The sequence below is a fragment of the Takifugu flavidus genome, chromosome 13 (genome assembly GCF_003711565.1).
Source record: "Takifugu flavidus isolate HTHZ2018 chromosome 13, ASM371156v2, whole genome shotgun sequence".
NCBI classification, from domain to species: Eukaryota; Metazoa; Chordata; class Actinopteri; order Tetraodontiformes; family Tetraodontidae; genus Takifugu; species Takifugu flavidus.
In genome coordinates, this window is record NC_079532.1 from 2383671 (window position 1) to 2402080 (window position 18410).

The following is an 18410-nucleotide window of genomic DNA, read 5'->3' on the forward strand; positions in this document are numbered from 1 at the left end:
ACTTGAAACCTGCATGTTGTGAAAACACAGAACAAAGCTGATCATCAGACTCATATGTGTTTGCTGTTATAGAAGCTAATGGAAAAAAAAAAGATATTTCGAAGCTTTTGTGGGTTGCAGTGCATTCCTCACAGCAAGGTTTCTTTGAAATGGACTCATGGGCGTGGGCACCCTGCTGAGCCAAGTCCAAGAAAAGCCCACGGGAGCATCAATTAAAATGGACGTTACAGCAGTGCTTTGAGAGATGGAAGGAAGCAGGTGCACGTCAAACATCTGGCAGGTGAACTCACTCAGGGGCCGCTGAAAAGCCTTTCTGAGGAGAGTGGCTAAAAATGTGGCATGAATGTGATGAGGAATGCACTCAGACGCTAGCACAAATCATTTCTACTCGTTCTTTAACCCACCGGTCAGCAACTTGGGGGGTGGGGGTCTGAACCATTCACAGCTGAGGGAAGAAGGCCGTGAAACCAGACTTTTAACATTCGGGGATTTAGGTCAAGATCACCTTTTTTTCTTCTAATTCCTGGTCACTTTGCATAATGAGCCCAGCAAACTTGTATTTCATTGAGTTTAAAGCCCCTGAAAGTTAAAGCCATTAACTGTGAGTGACAGTTCAGTGGTTTCTGTGTGGGAAACAAAAAAAGAGAGAGAGTGCAGGGAATGTTTAGTGATTTTCTGCCCCTAAACATCTCCAAAGAGCCAGTGATGAGTTTTAACCCGAAGCTAAACGAATGAAATCGGACCTTGTACAGCAAAACTGAGCAATCTTTGACACAACAGTGAAGAGATTGAGCTGCTATAATATTAGGATCTCCTTATCAAGAAAAAAAAGGTTGAAAATGACGTTTTGCATTTCCATCACAACCAGAAAGACAAATTTCTTTCAAAATGAACGATAAAATTAAAAATAGCCGACTGCAACTTTAACAACAGCTGAGCTCAGGACACATTCCCCTCATTTAAAGCCCCTTTAGTGTGAACGGGACCGAGCACTGCCAAATACAGAGGTGACAGACTGAGTAATCAATGCGTTTATTTCAGCTCCGTATCACAGAGATCCGTCACTGGTTCCACAGCTGCAGAAAATCCCCCGCGTGCTCCGACATCCTTCCATACGTGTGTGAGATGAGGTCGCGTTCTCATCTATCAGGTGGCCAAAGAGGAACACGGGAAGGGGAGTTTGAAAGCAAGAAACCCGTCACATGAAATGAGTGGAAAAGGTACATGACTGAGGTGCTGAAAAAATAAATGCAGAATACCTTTTTTTTCTTAGTTTAACTACAATACTTCTTTTCTTAAATAAATAACTTCTGTTTTTGTAAAGACACTTTTTGAAACAGTTGACGTTACCCTAATTCCCAAAGTCACTGCAGAAACACCGCCAGTCCCGGATTAGCCAGATTCCGTCACGAACGTCCGCTTTTGAGATAAAGACCTTACAGGTATCGCCGTCTTTCATGAAGTTCCATTCATTTCATAATGTCTATTTCTTGGGGGGGAGGGGTGGGGGGGCAAAGAAAAGTAAGTGTTTTAGATTTGGGTCTCTTGTACGTTGTCTTTTGAGCTGGCCCGGATTAGCAAAGGTTCGTGTGCAGAGCTGTGTATGGAGTTGATGGTGGCGTGGTTGTACGCGTTCTTATACGTGTTGTAGTGGTTGAGGTGCTCGTGTTCCAGAGGGGGCAGAGTCAGGTGGCCCTCCATGCCGGGCCCCCCTGTCACGCAGTCCTCATCCACGTTGATGATCTCGATGGTGCGTGTGGGCGCGTGGTGGTTCTGCTGGTGGTGCTGCTTCCGCATCTTGTAGAAAATGATCAGCATCACGGCCGCCATGAGCGTGATGGCCACGAAGCAGCCGATGATGATCTTGGTCGTCTTCATGACCTCGTCCAAGCCGTTGAGCGAGCCGTCCCCCACCAGCTCCGTCACAGGGACGGTGTAGGCCTTCTCCGTGGCGCGGGTGAAAAGGGGCATTCGGGCCGTCGTCGTGGTTGTGGAGGTGATAGAAACGGACTCCCACGCCGCAGTGGAAGGGGTGGGACCCGCCTTCTGTTGCACCGTGGTGGTAAAGCCGTCGTTGTGTGGCGTTTCTATGGTCTCCACCGTGACCGTGGTGAAGTAGCTGAAGCTGCTGTTCTCTGTGGAGGACACGTTGAGTGTTGCTGATGCTGTCGTGTTACCCGCAGAGTTGCTAACCATACACGTATACGTGCCCGTGTCCTGCATGGTGACGTTGGTGAAGTTCAGCGTGCCGTCATTCAGCACGGAGATTCTGACCTTATACGCGCCGTGTGTCATGATGGAACCATTGGGCGTAATCCAGCTGACGGAGGTCAAGGAGCTGGCTCGGCACTTCAGCTCGGCGGCGCTTCCCTCCGTAACATTTAGGTCTGCTGGGGGCTCCACAATAACAGGAGCATAACAGTGAAAGTAGTTCTGGTCCAGCTCGCCAATGTACCGTCCCTTATAGTGCGTTGGAGAGCTGCAGCGGGCACAGCAGGTGGTGTTCGCCGGGACCATCTCCTTCAGCCACCAACTGAGCCACAGAATGTCACAGTTACAATTCCATGGGTTGTGGTGCAAATGCACCCTCTCCAGGTGGTGCAGAGGGGTGAAGAGGTCATGGGGCAAAAGGGTGAGGTTGTTGTGGGCTAGGTTGAGCTCCACTAAGGACTGCAGGTCGTCAAAAGAGTTCCTCTCTATGATTTGGATCTGGGCATGCATCATCCACAGCTTCTGTAAATGGATGAGGCCTTTAAAAGAGCCTGGTTTGATGATAGACAGCTGGTTCCCTGACATCTCTAGTTCATCTAGCTTCACTAGGGGAGTAAGGTTGGGAATTTCCTTCAGGTTGCACATCCCCAGGTTTAGGTAGCGCAGATTGCTCAGCCCTTCAAAAGCTCCCTCAGAAATGTAGGAGAGACGCTTGAGCTCCCCAAGGTCCAGCCGCCGTAACGAGGTCACTCTGTTGAAAGCATAAGACGGAATGCTCTCTATGGGGTTGTTCCTCAGCCAAAGCTCCTTTAGTTTGGACAGGTACTCGAACGCCCCATTTGGGATGGTGGTGAGCCGGTTATCAAAAAGCTCCAAGGTATTGAGGCTGGCCAGCCCGTTGAAAGCCCCGTGCTCGATTTTGCGGATGTGGTTTTTGCTCAACTGCAGGATCTCCAAATGTCTGAGGTGCTTGAAGCTGTCCACCTTTATGACCTGAATGAGGTTCTCCTGCAGATTCAGGTAGCGCGTGTTGGTGGAGATCCCGTCAGGGACATCCCGCAGGCCCCGCCGGGTGCAGATCACCTTACTGAACTGGTTGCTGCAGGAGCAGACGGAGGGGCACGTCTGCGCACGGACCAGCCCTGCCACCACCAGCAGCTGGAGGGCCAAGAGCAGCACAAACAAAGGGTCGGACAAGGCCCGGTTCCACCTAGGACCTCGCATCATCTGTTGCTGCTGAAAGGAGGTCATCTTGTTTAACATTCATAATTCATTGGCTGGTCTTCCACTCATGGGGAACAAGGTTGGGGCACGCTGGAACGAAACGGGAGAGAGAAGAGAAGGATTAGGTAATGGAGGGCAAAGGTGCCACCCCTGTTTACGATCGTCAACAAAAGAGAAGTCAGGAGCGCTGCAGACACAACCTCCAGGTAACTTTGCAGGAGGAACAGCGGAGAGAACATTGACATTCCTCCGCTGTGCTTGGTGATTGATATTTGAGATTGAGGGAACATAAATAATAAGGAGGCCCACCCACCAGCCCCCCAACGCAGTCGAGTATGTGCAAATGTCTGATTACAACCCCAAGTTCTTCAAAGCTCGAATGTGACTGGGATGTCAAACGAGCCGCCTGAAACGGGAGCATGGGGACGTGTTTCTGCGCCCTGCCAGGGGAAACCGTGGTAACACAAACGGTGCATGCTTTGATTAAGATTTACCGCGTGCAGCAGAGACGACGCCACCGCGGGTCTGCGGTGCAACTGTGTTTGGATAATTGATTCATTGGGTTTTATTCTCCTGCTTTTCTTTTGTTTGTTTTCCCTCTTTCTTCCCCAACAAAGTCATTTTCGACTTGCGTGCGCTGTCACACAAAAGGCAGCTGCAGAAATTCGAGCTCGATGGTAATCAGTGACAGCAACTTTGACACCGAGGGCTTAAATCTGACAATTGCGTGACGTTCCCGCCTTCACAGGAAGGAACGGGATCCAACCAGGGAATTTTGATTAACGTTGGAGACCCTTCATTGGTGTTTAACCTTAAATTTCAGCCATGAAGGAGCATCAGCGGACAAATAACGCACAGTTATGATGTTTGAAGTGAGACAAATAAGACATTCGTAGGTTTTTGCTAACGTTCAGAGAGAAACTAGAGAGACAAGATATGGAAGAACAAAATGGAAGCAGCCCATAATCCCTGGTAACCTTTTTTACGGCTTGTTTGGGGATTCAGGTGTGATAAAATGGTAAAGCCCGAGTTGACAGAGCCACTGATAACACAAGGGTATGAGGCTCTCGGGACAGTTTTAAAAGAGAGGCGAGATAAATGGGAAGTACAACACCAAAGAGACAGTGAGCTGCTGCGGTTGAAACCGGAGAGGAGGGAATCAATATTAAGGAAATGGAATTATGAAAACCATCGGAACAATCCATTGTAAAAGCCCGGTACAGATAAACAACGGCTACAGTACAGTAAGTTGGCCTCTTTTGCCGCGCAAGTGGTGCAGAAAAAGTTATTATGATTACAGTGGAATATGGTCTTTTAAAACCCCAGTAAAAGCATTTATTATGGTGTTTGCTTTAAATGACTGCTTGCCTTTCGGTTACTCCTGGAGCGACGTGTTATTTTCCTGCAGTGAAATGTTCATATTGCTGGAATAAAAACACACCCTGCGATTCAGTCAAAATTGCTGGAGGACCTGCCGCCCCCCCCGTCATCATCAGCTGCCACCTTATCTCCCCCTGCCTTTGTCTCTGTTATTGAATCTGTATTCTCAACCTCACAGCTCCATTTATTTCTTTCCTTCACTTCTCTTTATCCCTCCAATCTCCGTAAGTCAAGTCGTGCAATTCTCTGGAATATCCTTGTGTTAATAAGCTAATAGTAAAGGTAAGGTAAGGTAAATATTCTGTATATGATGTTTCAAAATGTACACACTGATGAGTAAATAACTGGTAAAATGCTCAATATCTGTCCACTCCAATAAATATTAATAATACAGTTGTGGTAACTTCAAAACATCTGTCCAGCATGATCACTGCTAACTAGTTAGCAAATGCTAGCAGTGACATGGCAGAACAATATGGCAGCAATACCAACGCCCAGAAATTCCAGAAATATATGTATTTATTTCTTTAAAATGTCTTCATTCCCCTGTGACTCGGGTCAGGGACAGCCCAGGTGGATTCAACCCAGCATCAGATGTGCGTCGGTGATGCTACCTTCATTCCTCTTGTGGCAGTTTTGTATTTTAAATTCCCACATCTACAACAAGAAGAAATTGTTGTTTTCTGCCCGTGTTAGTGAGAACATTTGTGTAATTCCGAACACTTCCGAGTTAATGTAGCGCTGCCACGTGATGCAGGGCCTTCATAAATGGAGTGTTGATCTGATCATGTGTTGTGGGACCCTGCACACCTGTGTTAGCAGTTAGCCAAGCTAACGGTTAGCTTCAGCTGTTCAGTTTAGACTCTAAAGTACTTTCTTGCCTCCTCTGAACACACAATCAATGTTTGATCTTCTTAAACTGAAGAACAGGCTGAGACTGCAGACAGCTACTTGTACCTAAGTAGGAAATGGATAAAAGTAAATCCCTCCATCGGTGTGATGCCTCGCAGAGGAGTCGAATCGCTGTACTGACTTACCATGAATCATTTCGGGTCTCATCTCTGTTGACAGTGTTTTTAATGCGGTAACAGCGGAGCCTGATGAAAATCAATCCCTCTACAGAAAGCAAATTGGCCTTCAAGATATTATTATTGCTGCCGTCCCTGTGCGGGTATTACATCGACAAACGCAGCCTTTGTGAGAAGATGGGAGTGCATTTCTCTGTTTTTGGACCGAATGATGATTTCTTACATTCGGTACTCACACTTTGATGCATTATGTCCGTAAATGTGTTTTTATTCTTGCCCCGCTGCTTATAAATTAATCAACTAATACGTCTCTCTTCTTACAAGAATGGTTTTCTTCAAATCTACAGAAGGACGTCTCATAAATGGGATAAAGCCACAATGCTGCATTAGGACGATTTAAGCTAATCACCTAAAGCAGCATTCCTGATAGCTTAGCTCATTTCCAACAAAGCTGAATTCACCGCAGAAGCTGGTTTCAGCCGTCCGAGCCCTGCACTCCTTCTGATCTTTCACCGGCACAGTAATTCTGGAGTCTGTGTCGTATTTTTGCGGTTCTCATCTTCCTCCATTTGGTGTTCATGGACAATACCGTGGCCGTGGTTCAAAGGTGCACTGTGCAATCTCGCAGGACGTCGCATCTGTTGGTGGTCCAAGTAAATAAAAGAACGTATCCACCCCCGCCCCTCCCCCACCATCTTGTCCGTGAATGGCTGGAACGTGGTTTTTTTTAATGTTTTGGTGCACCACTTGTCCATCTAGTATTTTCCTTGACCTTACAACCCCCATGCACAGTGTGCACAGTGTATTCGGGGGGGATGATCTGAGAAATGCAAGATCACCTGTTGCACCTTGAAAGGTTAGGACGGTAAGTGGGGGCGCGCCTCAGCCACTAAATGCCCGACTGCCTGCCGATTATGAACTTTTCCAGGCAGAGATAGTTGGGAATGAGACGTGGGCGAAAGAGGGAGGCCGGCGTGTGCTGAGGGTGACGGAGGGAAAGAGGCGTATATAATGAGATACAAATCAAATCAGGCCACTTCTTGATAATGCCAGCGGCGGCGTGATAGAATTATAAAGAGTGCAGTGTGGGAGGGATACCAACCACATCCATCAGACAGTGGCCTTCTGTCATACACCAGGAGGCTTTTCTCATCACGTACATCAGATGTCAGCTCAGTTGCTCTGATGAGACTGAAGTAAAATCTTTGTTGCTTTGATGTAGGAAGGAATCTGACTTTAGAAAACTCCCCAAAGAACCTTTAGATCTTGCTTTTTACCGACTGCACACATTAAATGCTGATATATTCACACTGCTGGTTTATTTTAGCAATCCGGTTAAAAAGATTCTGATATTTTAAGGTTTTTTTTTTTTTTAAATTTGGATGATTACGGCTTAAAGTTAATGAAAAAACAAAATTCAGTCAGTCAGAACATCGGAGTACTGTATAAATGTTCAGCACTGGAAACCCATGGTGTCAGAACACCTCTAAGGGTTCCTGAGCCTCTCAATTGTCTCTCAGTCTGGCCACTGTCTCATCTGGACCGAGGACACAGAGGACTGGGCGGCTGCTCAGTGGTCCATGTGTTTGACATTCATTTGGAAATCCAGTCGAAGACAAACAGTTAACGGGCCTGCTTAGCTCCACTGCAAAGTTTCCACAGTCTGATTGCTCATGGAGTCATCTGCTGGTGTGGATGTGTTGTGTTTTTTCAGGTCAAAGGTCAGCTTAGACGTCTAACAGTCTAACCTTTTGGAGGACTTTACAGAAATGCAGGTTTTACTTGACGTTCCACCTGCCCCCACAGCACCAATAGCTGGTTCAAGGACCACGGTGTCCCTGTGCAGCAAACAGGGAACCTACAGGGAGGTGCCAGACCCAACAATGCAGAAGAGCTGAAACTAACACAAGCCTGCGATAGAAAAGCAGTAAGTTCAGAGGTCGTGGACGAGGGTTGATTTTAGGTAATCAACACTATTATCAACACTATTATTACCAGAACCTGATTAGCTCTGTGTTTACCAAGCGGGATCTCACAACTGCCATTTACTGTAGGTGCCTGCACACACACGGCGCACCCCTTCCCCCCCCACACACACACACTTCCATGTGCCTGGTTTAAGGAGTTCCCCCTTTAGGGACACATTTTCTTGATAAATGAGCCACAGTAGATTCAATTAGCTTCTTCAGACAACCAGGAGCTTGCCCCCCCCCCCCCCTTCCCACACACACACACACACACACACACACACACACACATATGGCCTTCCGCGAGTACATATTGATGTACACAGAGATGTATATCTGGTGCACACACACACACCTGCGCACAAAGTGCACATTTGCAAGTCAAATGTGACACAATTTCTCCCCACTAGCAACAATAGACGAGATGTCCCCTGAACTAGCTGCATGTTAGCAACCTAAATGCTATGAATTGTCATGGAAAATGTATTGAAATATTGAATCCCCCCCCCCCCACACACACACACACACACCCATCACCCTCAACCCCCAGCACGCTGTTTGGGCTAGCCAATTTCCGACAGAAGGCACGTAATCTGCGACACTGTCTCTCCGGCGAGCGCTTCCGGCATGTGCAAAATGCTCACAGGCCACGTACGTGACAGCCTGCTTTTTCACGCTGCGCGGAGGCTCCTGGGCCGACGCTCTCCGGGCTGTGAACATTTCAGAGCGGGACGCGCGGAAAAGAGATGGCTGTTAGCAGCTCTTCAAGGATGCAGCACGACAGAGCCCGTCCGTAATGGTTCTGTCACTCCGGTGTCTGCGCGAGGTCACGGTTAGCGTAAATCACTTTGAGTCTCGCTCGACTGTGAAGGGGTCGCGACCCCGGGTGCTCGGGCACCAGGGCCGCCCCGGCGATTCAGTATGGACTCGATTTCAGCACGACGGTGCTGTTGGATGAAGCCGAGGAGCAAATGCAATGAAGGTGAATTCATCTGGACTTCGGAGACGGTTCAATTATTGAGCGCTGCAATCCAGCAGAGGCCAAAGCAACGATTATTGAAATCCACAGCTATTTGGATTTGACTCGGCTGTGGTGCATTAGAGCAACAAAGACGCTCTGAGGAGAAAACATCCCTCAACACGCGGCCAAGGTCAAGTCGACATGTGTAGTGAAGGTCAGCTTTCTCTTCAGGTTTTCGAAACAAAAGAGGATATTTTGCTAGATGTCAGAAAAGGCTGCAGATGTTGAACAGCAACCGCAGGTGCAGACGGCATCCATGCCTTCAAAACATGCCACCATTGAGCTTGAAAGACAGAGTTGCTGAAAAGGAAAGAAAGGACGAACCCCGACAGGAGGCGGGGAAGTTCTCGGCGGCCGCTTTCCTTTCTTTTCACGGCAACTGTGTCATCTGCACGAGCTCCGAGCACAAAGGATAACGGACCAGCCGAGCGCAAGTGAGGGAACCGGGCAGAGAGACGGACAAAGTATCCCTGAGAACATGTGAGGCTGCGTTATTGTGCCACCTTAATCAACATCCAGAGCTCTTTCACTGGCTATTCAAGCGCACGAGGAACTCAGCTGCAATTCAGAACGTTCAGAAAATATTCACTAAAGGTGCGTCTGCATCGATTTCTTAACCCAAAAATAAAAGAAAAGAAAAAAAGAATCGCGTTTCTTCTGGATCGCATCCTGAACTAAGAGCTAACTTCAACCGCGTCGCCTGTGAATCCGCAGCTTTGCTTTCAAGACCAACTTCGCTCACCATTATAACAATAACACAGCGTTTATGAAGCTGCGTGGTTTCCCTTTGGCTTTTAAAGTTCAATGACGACTTATCAAAGCAAAGAACAAGATAAAAGAAGAGTTTTTAGAGCTGGGGTCCTTCACTGCTTCATCCTGAAGATACTTAAATCGCTCGACTCGCACACGTGACGACGGGGATGTCACCTTAATTATGTCCGTGTCACAGGAGATGTTGGTTTTACCCCTGAAACGTCCCACCGCCGCGCCGCCCACCGGATTATCGTTAAAGCGGCCCGTTAAAGAACCAAATGCTTTACGGTTTTTGGATGCAGACCTTTCACAGGTCATTGCACGGCGGCGCATCCTGCTCCAGCCTTTCAATCTGCTCATCTGAAGAACCTCTTTATCTTTTCACTGACGTGATGGGAAAAAAAACCCCAAACTTTCTGATGACTCAGCAGATTCCATCTGGAGCAAACACCTCTCCATAAAGTAACTCCAGTCTTCCTTTCCCAATAAAAGTAACTGCCATGAGGTGTCTGAACAAGTCCTTAGTGGTTAAACCATTTAAACAGCTAAAATAAGTGATCAAATTTATAGAAATTCAGTCCACTTCATAATTTAAGACCTTTTTTTGACCCACTGAGATCATTTTATGATCATTAGAGGCCGGAGGAGGCATACATGAGCCATGCAGAGGTGGAAAAGAACGTAATGAATATCCTCCCATCTCCAAGCGCTGGACACTAATGAGGGTTTTATTTTGGTGTAAAATCACATTCTGAGAGTGATCAAACCATAAAAAGGGGAAAAGTTCATGCCAGTTTGAAGGAAACTCCCGCATGAGGACAGAGACAGATCCTAAAACTGTTTCAAACGTCGGCTTCTGTGGGGTTTTTCTCTCCCACCTGCCAACTTCAGTCCAGGTTGAAACGGTTCCGTCGAGCCACGGTCATCCTCACGTCAGTCCGATCCGGAGAACGATGTCACTGGGGGAAAAAAAGGAAGTGCAACATAAAATAACTGTAAAAACGATGAGATATTTATAACCATACACTTAGTAGCTGCTCATAGTTTCATGAGCTGTCTGGAACGGAACACAGCCAATAAATAATGCAATGTTTGAGATGTATCTCAAGCTGAGAAAATGCAGTTTTTTACACCCCCAGGATGGGACTTTCCTGTCCCGTCGCATTCCAAATTCTCTTTACTGCGCCTAAATAATCATTAAGTGGTCTTGTTAGCTTTCCCTTCAACCACTTTCCCCAGCAATCTGTGCCGGCGTCGGCGTTCCCGGGCTTCTGAGGAGCTCTGTCGAGCAAGCGTTAGCACCTGCTACTGTATGTCAAAAGAAGTGGCTCCCCGGGGGGTGGGGGGGGGGGGGGGGGGGCAGTCAAAGTCACGAAAAATCAAAAACACGCAGCCGAGATAAAGGACAAGACGCTCCTGAATAAGTCATGAAGGACAAAAGGGGAGCACGACAAAGCTCGGCGTCTCTCTTCCTGTCCAACCGTGTGGTGACACAAGCGTGGGTACAAACGAGCGCCTCGCCGATGCACAGGCGCATTCATCTGCCGTGACCCCGGACGTTACTTTAAGATAAGGGCTTTGCCGCCTTTTTGGCTCTCAGTTAGCACCGACTTTAATTAAAGCTGTGCTACGTGCCAAAAGTAATTACTGTGCAATCAGTACACACCATATTGTGCTCTGATGACCACACAGAGTCTTGCGACAGCGTCATTGCAGCAGGACGTATGTTTTCACTGAGTCCGAGACACTCCTGAGGTTCAAAAGCAGATCTTGGTATCGTGTCGTCAGGTTTGCTGAAGCTAACCGCGTTGGTGACACACATGTAGTAAAGGTCATGGTAAAGGCATTTTAGATAAAACTGCATATTTGTTAATGCAGCTGATTGTCTGGAACCCTTTTCCACCCATCTCTCCTTTAGCATTAGCTTCAGTGTAGCTTATGAGATATACAGTTTGGACATAAGTGTTTAAAGCTACTTATTCTTTGGCTACTACAAAACAATGCTTGTTGAATTTCCACGACACTTTAAAGGACACTTTGAAGTCTGTGGTTTGAGGTTCTTTGTTTTATTATTTACTTCAACAAAAGTTCTATTTTTCAAACCACGCTGCTCAGGAGCGCTTCCACGGCCCCAGATGAAGGGAATAACGAGGCAGTGCCTTCAAGGTTTCTGATGTCCAAGCAAGGAAAACACAAAGGAAATCCATTGTCGCGCGACCTTACCGCTCAGTGCCAAGGACAAAAAACATCAGAGGCTGAGATCACAAAAGAGAGGAAGAAATTGCGACCTCTAGAACAGGAACATTTACTTTAAGGTAACAATCTTAAAACAAAAGAACAATACAACAAAAAAAGGCTTGTTAAAACCTTGAAAACTCTCAAGCTTTAATTGAAGGTTCAAGGCTTAAACTTTTATAACAACTTGGTGCTAGCTAACATTAAAATGAAACTAAAAGGGCCCGTTAACAAAAGTTGCAGTTGGCTTTTATTGTCAGCGCCATTGGCTTCATAAACCCTAAACTACCCATTTATATTCCAAAGTTTTAATGTTTAAACTATGGTGAATAGCTCTTTTTAGGGTTGAGCAGTATTTAAAATAAACTTTTTAACCTCATTGGCATGGATGCAGCAGTTGTTTTCCCAATTTATCTTTCACATAATGAAGCCTTGTCCTTTAACAGATATCCTCCGGTGTGTTCTGTACAAAAAAAACAACACAATCACTATTGGCGTCTCCTTTTACCTCACTTGAACTCCTAGAGATAAAATCCCTCAGCAAAAGCAAAGGCAGCAGGACAAATCCAGAATAATATCGCTGCCTTCTGCTCCTCGCTGTGGCAGATTTTGACCCAGAGGTCACCCGACATCGCCCGCTGGAAACCACCAGAAGTGCACGTCAGGAAGAATCAATTTGCTGCACAGCTACTCCTTCAATTAATTTCTCTGGTGTGTGTGGGGGGTGGTCAGTGTGGTCTGCAGCGTGGAGAGTACGGGGGTCCCAAAGGAGCCGTAAGTGCTGAAGTCAGCTCAGCCGCGCTCGCCGTTTGTCATTACCTAATGGTAAATCCATTCGTGTCTGGTGGAGGCTCCTCAACAGGCCCGCCTGCCTGGCGGCAGATAGAGATAGATTTTGTTGTTGCAAGAATGCAGCGTGGCTTCGGCTCCAGCTAAGTTTCCGTTCGAGCAGACAGATCATGCGAGGTTTGAAGGCATGCACTGATCCCTCCAGGCATTTCTCTGGCACGCTGCAAATGCAAACAACGATCTTTACAAACAAAGTTTTCAGCGTCAAGACAAAAAAAAAAAAAATCCAGGGAAAAGATGGTGCCAATGAGATAAAAGCCCATTAGCGGACGCTGAAGTCTAAAGAATGCCGTTTTGGGAGCCTCCCAATCACACAATCTGAGACTTAATTCATTTAGAAGGGGCCTAAATCTTTACTTTGAATTCATTAACGCATGCCGGTGTTCATCGTTAAGTCCATCGCTATGTGCTAGAATGTGTGGCGCACCTTTTTTTTGTGACAGCGTAATGACTTAGCAGTCAATACTTACTGCACACGGCAACTCGGCCCTTGTGAGAGGCAGAGTCGTTTGTTTCAGCAAAGCGGCGGCCATTGTCGCTCCCTCACTTATGTGTAATTGGTAAAAAATGCTGCAAAATGAGGTCAAATTAGTTTAGCACAGAAGGCTTGTCGGCCCGACATTAAACACTGCTATCTACAAGTCGAAAATGGCTGGAGGGTCGGAGGATCACATCAAAGCATGAGTCAACACAGACCACTGCTGCTGTGCATTATCCTCCCTGTGTATTTGCTGTCATTGCGTGGCGGATCTCTTTTCGAATAAATCCTTTTTACTGGTCTCACAACAGCGAAGCGTTAAAAAAAAACAGAGAAAAAATGCTGCCGCCCTGAAAGGACGCCGCGGACAAACTCTCTGCAGAGTGGAATTACTGCAATCAGGGGAGATATGGAATTAATATGTCTGATTAAGTGCCTGACTGAATTAGCATTTGGAGTCCAAAGAGAGTTCAAGCCGTAGAGGAGAGATGAAACAGGCCCTGCAAAGGAGGGAGTAAAAATGGCAGAGAAGAAACCCAAGGTAAAAGATGTGAAGAGGAGGAGAAAAGGTAGATTGACTGTGAACAGAAGCACTTTAGCGAGCATGAAACATTCATTTGACTCTTTGTCTCTTTTATTAATGAATTTTGACAATGAAACGCTCTTTTACGTCTCTCCGCCTCTCGCTCTCCGCCTCTCGTTTTATTTATTTATCTTTTCAAGATTCAAAATCAGTTGTTTTTGACAGGAGAGCCAATCAGGCCTTCCAGACGGATGGCAAACAGGAGGCCTAGTCTTTGTGAGAGATGACACAACACTCCAACGGCAGAAGGAAGAATCCGGCAAAAAGTGCCTTTAAAAGTGAGGGAACATGAACGATGGAGAAGTAAATGGCCGACCTGTGATAGTTAGTGGGGAAAATGCCAGCTTGCCTAATGAAAAGCCAGGAAAAGGGCTATGAAAGGAGCGCATGCTAACAGAAGGCACGCGTGAATCCATCATGTAGAGTGCGTCATTGTAGAATGGGCCAACGCTGTGTGGTCTAAAGAAGATAATTCCTGCTAATTAATGAGCAGGAAACATGAGATACAGCAACAGAGAATAAAGGAAACATGAGAGAGGCGAAAGAAACCCAAAAAAGCACAGTTAAATACCAATTAGGGAGGAATGCCAAGGACTTCTGGGTGCAAAAAAAGAACGTTTATATGACTGAGGTAGGTGGGAGTGACCAGGATGGGTTAAAAAAGAGTCACCCCAATGGTGAGAGCGGCAAAGAGGATGATTTCAAAATCTTTCTGCTGTGATGCACATCTTACTCAAAATTTGTGGCTTTCCGGCCCGTTTCATGCCGGAATCCCTGCTGTTGGAGTCAGGAGAAGCCACGCTCGCTGACAATGGTGACATTTTTGGGTCCTCTGATTGAGGATTTTTGGTGTTGTTAATCAAAGACGGATTCCTTATTTAGCCCGACCTTATAATACTGAAAACTCCTGATTAGATTGTTTTGACATATATTGTAGACCATAATGCTCTCCAGAGAATGGTGCATTTGATTTTGGTGACCTTTAATTGCCTTTTGCGGAACGCTGATAAATCAAACATAGATGTGAATATTCAACAATATCGAGGGGAAGAAAATCCATAGGAAGTCTTCTGATCCGTGTATCATTCGGAATGAGGCTGAAGTGTCACTTGTGCCATCCAAGAACTGACACAACCATTGATTACTTCTTTCTTTATTTTTAAAAAAATGGGGAGTATATTGAGGCGTTGTCTTTCTCCTGGAATGTTTGTGGTTGCTTGAGGCTGAACCCTCATTTGTACATTTTGTATTTTCTAATCACAACATCCTGATTGAGTCCAGTTTAGCTGACCAAGCTAGCCTGATAGTGCCAGGGACATACTTGAGCTTTGTTTACCCTGCACGCGATTGCAGTCTTGATCAATAAATGAATGCAGTATCCTCGTTCATGTTTTCCCACAAGGAAAAAAGAAATCTTTGAGAAAGAAAACAACAGAAAACATTTAACCACTTTCCAATGGCAAAACAACAAAGCATTTAAAACAAAATGTTTCTTCTAACGCAGACAACTCTTCCGCGTTGTTCCGAAAGCCCAGGTGGACGTCTTTCATCGTGAGGCGCCGAGCCACACAGAAGCTTTATCTACACGGGGCCACGTTGGCGGACCAGGCCTGAGCGTTTCCAAGTCCCTGCTAAGTGCTGCAGGGACGTTAGCCTGATTTCTTTTTGGATACTACAAAAGATAAACATAATAAAGGTGTCAGAAGCTAAAGCTACGGGCATCCCTGAAGAGAATACCGAATAACAAATAATGGTAGGTTAATTATAACGTTGAACGTTTCTGATTTCTGAGGATAGAGACGAGCTGAGGAGAGAATATTTGTGGCTGTGCGATTAACGCGTCGTCGAAGAAAACAACGAATGCTGCTAGCATTCACAAACGCCTCGTGACACTGCTGTCATATAAAAGCCGCATCGGATGGATTTGAATTGGATGAAGGATCCGCTTTGACAGGTACAAAGTGGACTTTCAAACCCAGATTTGCGCACGGCAAATGATATTTCCAACACTCATCTTTTCGCATGAAAGCCCCTGGATCGCAGCAGATAGGAGGGAGAAATTGTCCTGCGCAATCAACTATCACGTCTTCCTTTGACAAGGCTTTCAGCATTAGAGCGCTACGGAGTGGCTCCTGTGCCCGGACGATCCCGCTGCCCTGTTCCGTCAGCCATGTTTACACAGGAAATGTTGAGAGGAGACAGGTAACGCTACTTTTGGTGCTGTCTGCGACCATGACAAAGGGATTCGGCTCAGAATTGGAATGGTGGGGGGACAAAGACAGCGATGAGATGATGGACAGAAGATGTGATGGCACGTCAATTTGCTGGGGGAGTATTTGAAGGGTGACACGGTCTCTCTCTGCTCTGCCCCGACTTTCATCCGGGCCTGGTAATGGCCGGCACATCTGCATTGGAGATACATCATATGGACGTGACAGTGTGTGGAGTAAAGGCGGCATGTTAAAGGGAAAAGACAGAGTGATAACTGCGCGGAAAGTGAGCACTGCTCCTGGGAAAGCTGGTTTCCTCGGAGGAGAAGGAGGGCCGTCTGAAGAGGTTATTTATTTTTCATCTGCAGATGGAAACTGAAGAATGTTGGGGAGGGTCCCAGTGGTATAACTGACTAGAGATGGGGCTCCTGGGGCTACTGTCTTGTCCCCCTCCACCACCACCACAACCCCACTCCCCCCTCTCTCCTCCCCGCTCCCATTCGCTTTCCATCTCCTACCTTTCTGATCTTCACCAGAGTGCTGCCACGGTCTCTCTGGGAGAAGGCAGAGAGGAAGAAACGGAGCGGAGCCGCTCATTCTCCGTGCTGTCTTCGCCCGCCTCACAGTCAGACTCGATTCATCCCACACTGTGGTCTGCAGAGCTCTGCGGCGCCTCGCTCAGCTGCAGCTGCATCAAGCACAGCCGAGCCGAGGATCTCGCCGGGCTCCTCCCAGATTTGTCTGCCTGTATGTGGGAAGCGCAGCGTCTTATCCCATCCTTCCTCATTAACGGCATTCCCATCACACTCCAGAGTCATTAAAAAGAGCGCCCCCCCCGTCCCCTCCGGTGTTTCCTTGTCATCGTTCCACCTCTGTTTTCTGAGGAACCAGCGGCAGGAGCGTCTTGGCTGACACCTTTACTCCGCTAGGACCACGTTGAATTATTGAGGAGGCAGAGAAGTTGAGCTGCATCAGCTTCGTGAGGCTGCTCTCCATGGCCTGGTGCAGGCACGCCTCTGTTATCATGGGAGCTCATGAAAGACTGCCTCTCTGCTCCTTGTTTCTCTTAATGAATAAAAGTGTCAAATGCATCCTTACATTCGGGCCGTTTGGGAGGGTCTCCGCTGCCGCAAAAAAGTCACGATGCTAAAAATACGAACTCTGTGGAAACTATGCAATGGAGCTTACGATTTTCAGCCGGATGTAAGGTAATCCCTTCCCCTCTCGCCCATCTGGAGAGGGACCCAGGACCTTGTTCCATCGCTATGCTTTCAGAAAGCTGCACAATTAAACTGGAGAGGTTTGAAGAAGCGCTCTAACAAGGAAAACCGGAGGAAAACGTCTCACCCTGCTTCCCTATGAGAGGCCGTGGACGTGAAAGTGTCAAATGATAATAATTGATGGGCCCAAACTTCAAATAATGACTAGAAAGGGTGTCCCTCTCGCACCAGCTTTTTGAACCACACCTGATGATTCATGAGTGTGTCAGAAGGACGATCCGACCTCAGGTAATGAAATAATGATGCACTGATCAAACTGTCGTATTTTGCTATTTAATAAAAGCATATATGCTCTAATTAATTTGTCCTCCAGCTCCTAGAATGACAAACTGGAAAGAGAGTTTTGTTTGTTTTTAGGAAAAACCCAAATACCTTCCGTTGATCGTCTCTGAGACACTTCCACACCTTGACCGGGTCCATCTATGGGTCATTTAATTGAATGGACGTGAGTTGTTGTCGGTTTTATGTATAAAAGTACAGATGTGGGTAGAGATACACTTTTTTTTGCTCCGCTGAAGTTTTCCCAAGAGCACAGAGGCCTCCATCATTCTGAAATGGACAAAGAAACAAGCCAGCTGACCAAAGTGAGCAACCAGGAACTCTGGCGGAGCTCCAAAGAGCCTGTGTGGAGACAGAACAAGGTTCCTAAAGTGTCATTGTCATTGCGACACTCGACCTGTCTGGATGAGTGTCCAGGCGGACTGCTGCTCAATAAAAACACCTGAAAGCTCACCTGGCGTCTACACGATTCCCTGACTGTGGGAAACAAGATTCTCAGGTCTGATGAAAGCATGCTTGAACTCTTTGTGGCAGAATGTCAGAATATCCCCAAATCCTGGTGTGGAAATCTTGTAGCCTGATACTGAAGGAGACTGGAGGATGTAATTGCTTCCAAAGTTGCTTCAACTAAGCACCAAGTAAAGACTCTGAATACTTATGTCAATGGAACCTTTTAGGCTTGTTTTCATGCTTCCAGCTGTGCAGGATAGTACAAACCGGTGAGAATGAGGTGTTGATGATTGCTGAAAAAGTGTTACCCTGTGTCATCCTCAGGTGTCGTTGGCATCTGAATAATATGTTATTATTTGACAAATGAGAGCGGATTGGCCTAGAATGACAAAGCTTGAACATTTCGTAGCAATTCTAAAGCTGGGGAGATAAATGACGTACGCCGACGAACCTGCTCAGGCC

At 46.7% G+C, this 18410-nt stretch overlaps 1 protein-coding gene across 6 annotated transcripts in view; it reads right to left on the reverse strand.

Moving 5' to 3' along the window:
• Positions 1-1494: 1494 nt before the first annotated feature.
• Positions 1495-18410, reverse strand: part of lrrc4ca (leucine rich repeat containing 4C, genome duplicate a) — a 73808-nt gene continuing 56892 nt past the window's right edge. For 3 of the 6 annotated variants that reach the window (XM_057052117.1, XM_057052119.1, XM_057052116.1), the window contains 2 exons: positions 10463-10543; positions 1495-3525 (listed from right to left, as the gene is read on the reverse strand). In XM_057052117.1, coding sequence (XP_056908097.1) covers positions 1531-3474 — 1944 coding nt within the window. In that variant the 5' untranslated portion in view covers positions 3475-3525; positions 10463-10543 and the 3' untranslated portion in view covers positions 1495-1530. Of the gene's footprint in view, positions 3526-10462; positions 10544-12638; positions 12840-16457; positions 16750-18410 lie in introns of those variants that run through there. The other 3 variants (XM_057052120.1, XM_057052121.1, XM_057052122.1) reach the window with 3 other exon arrangements.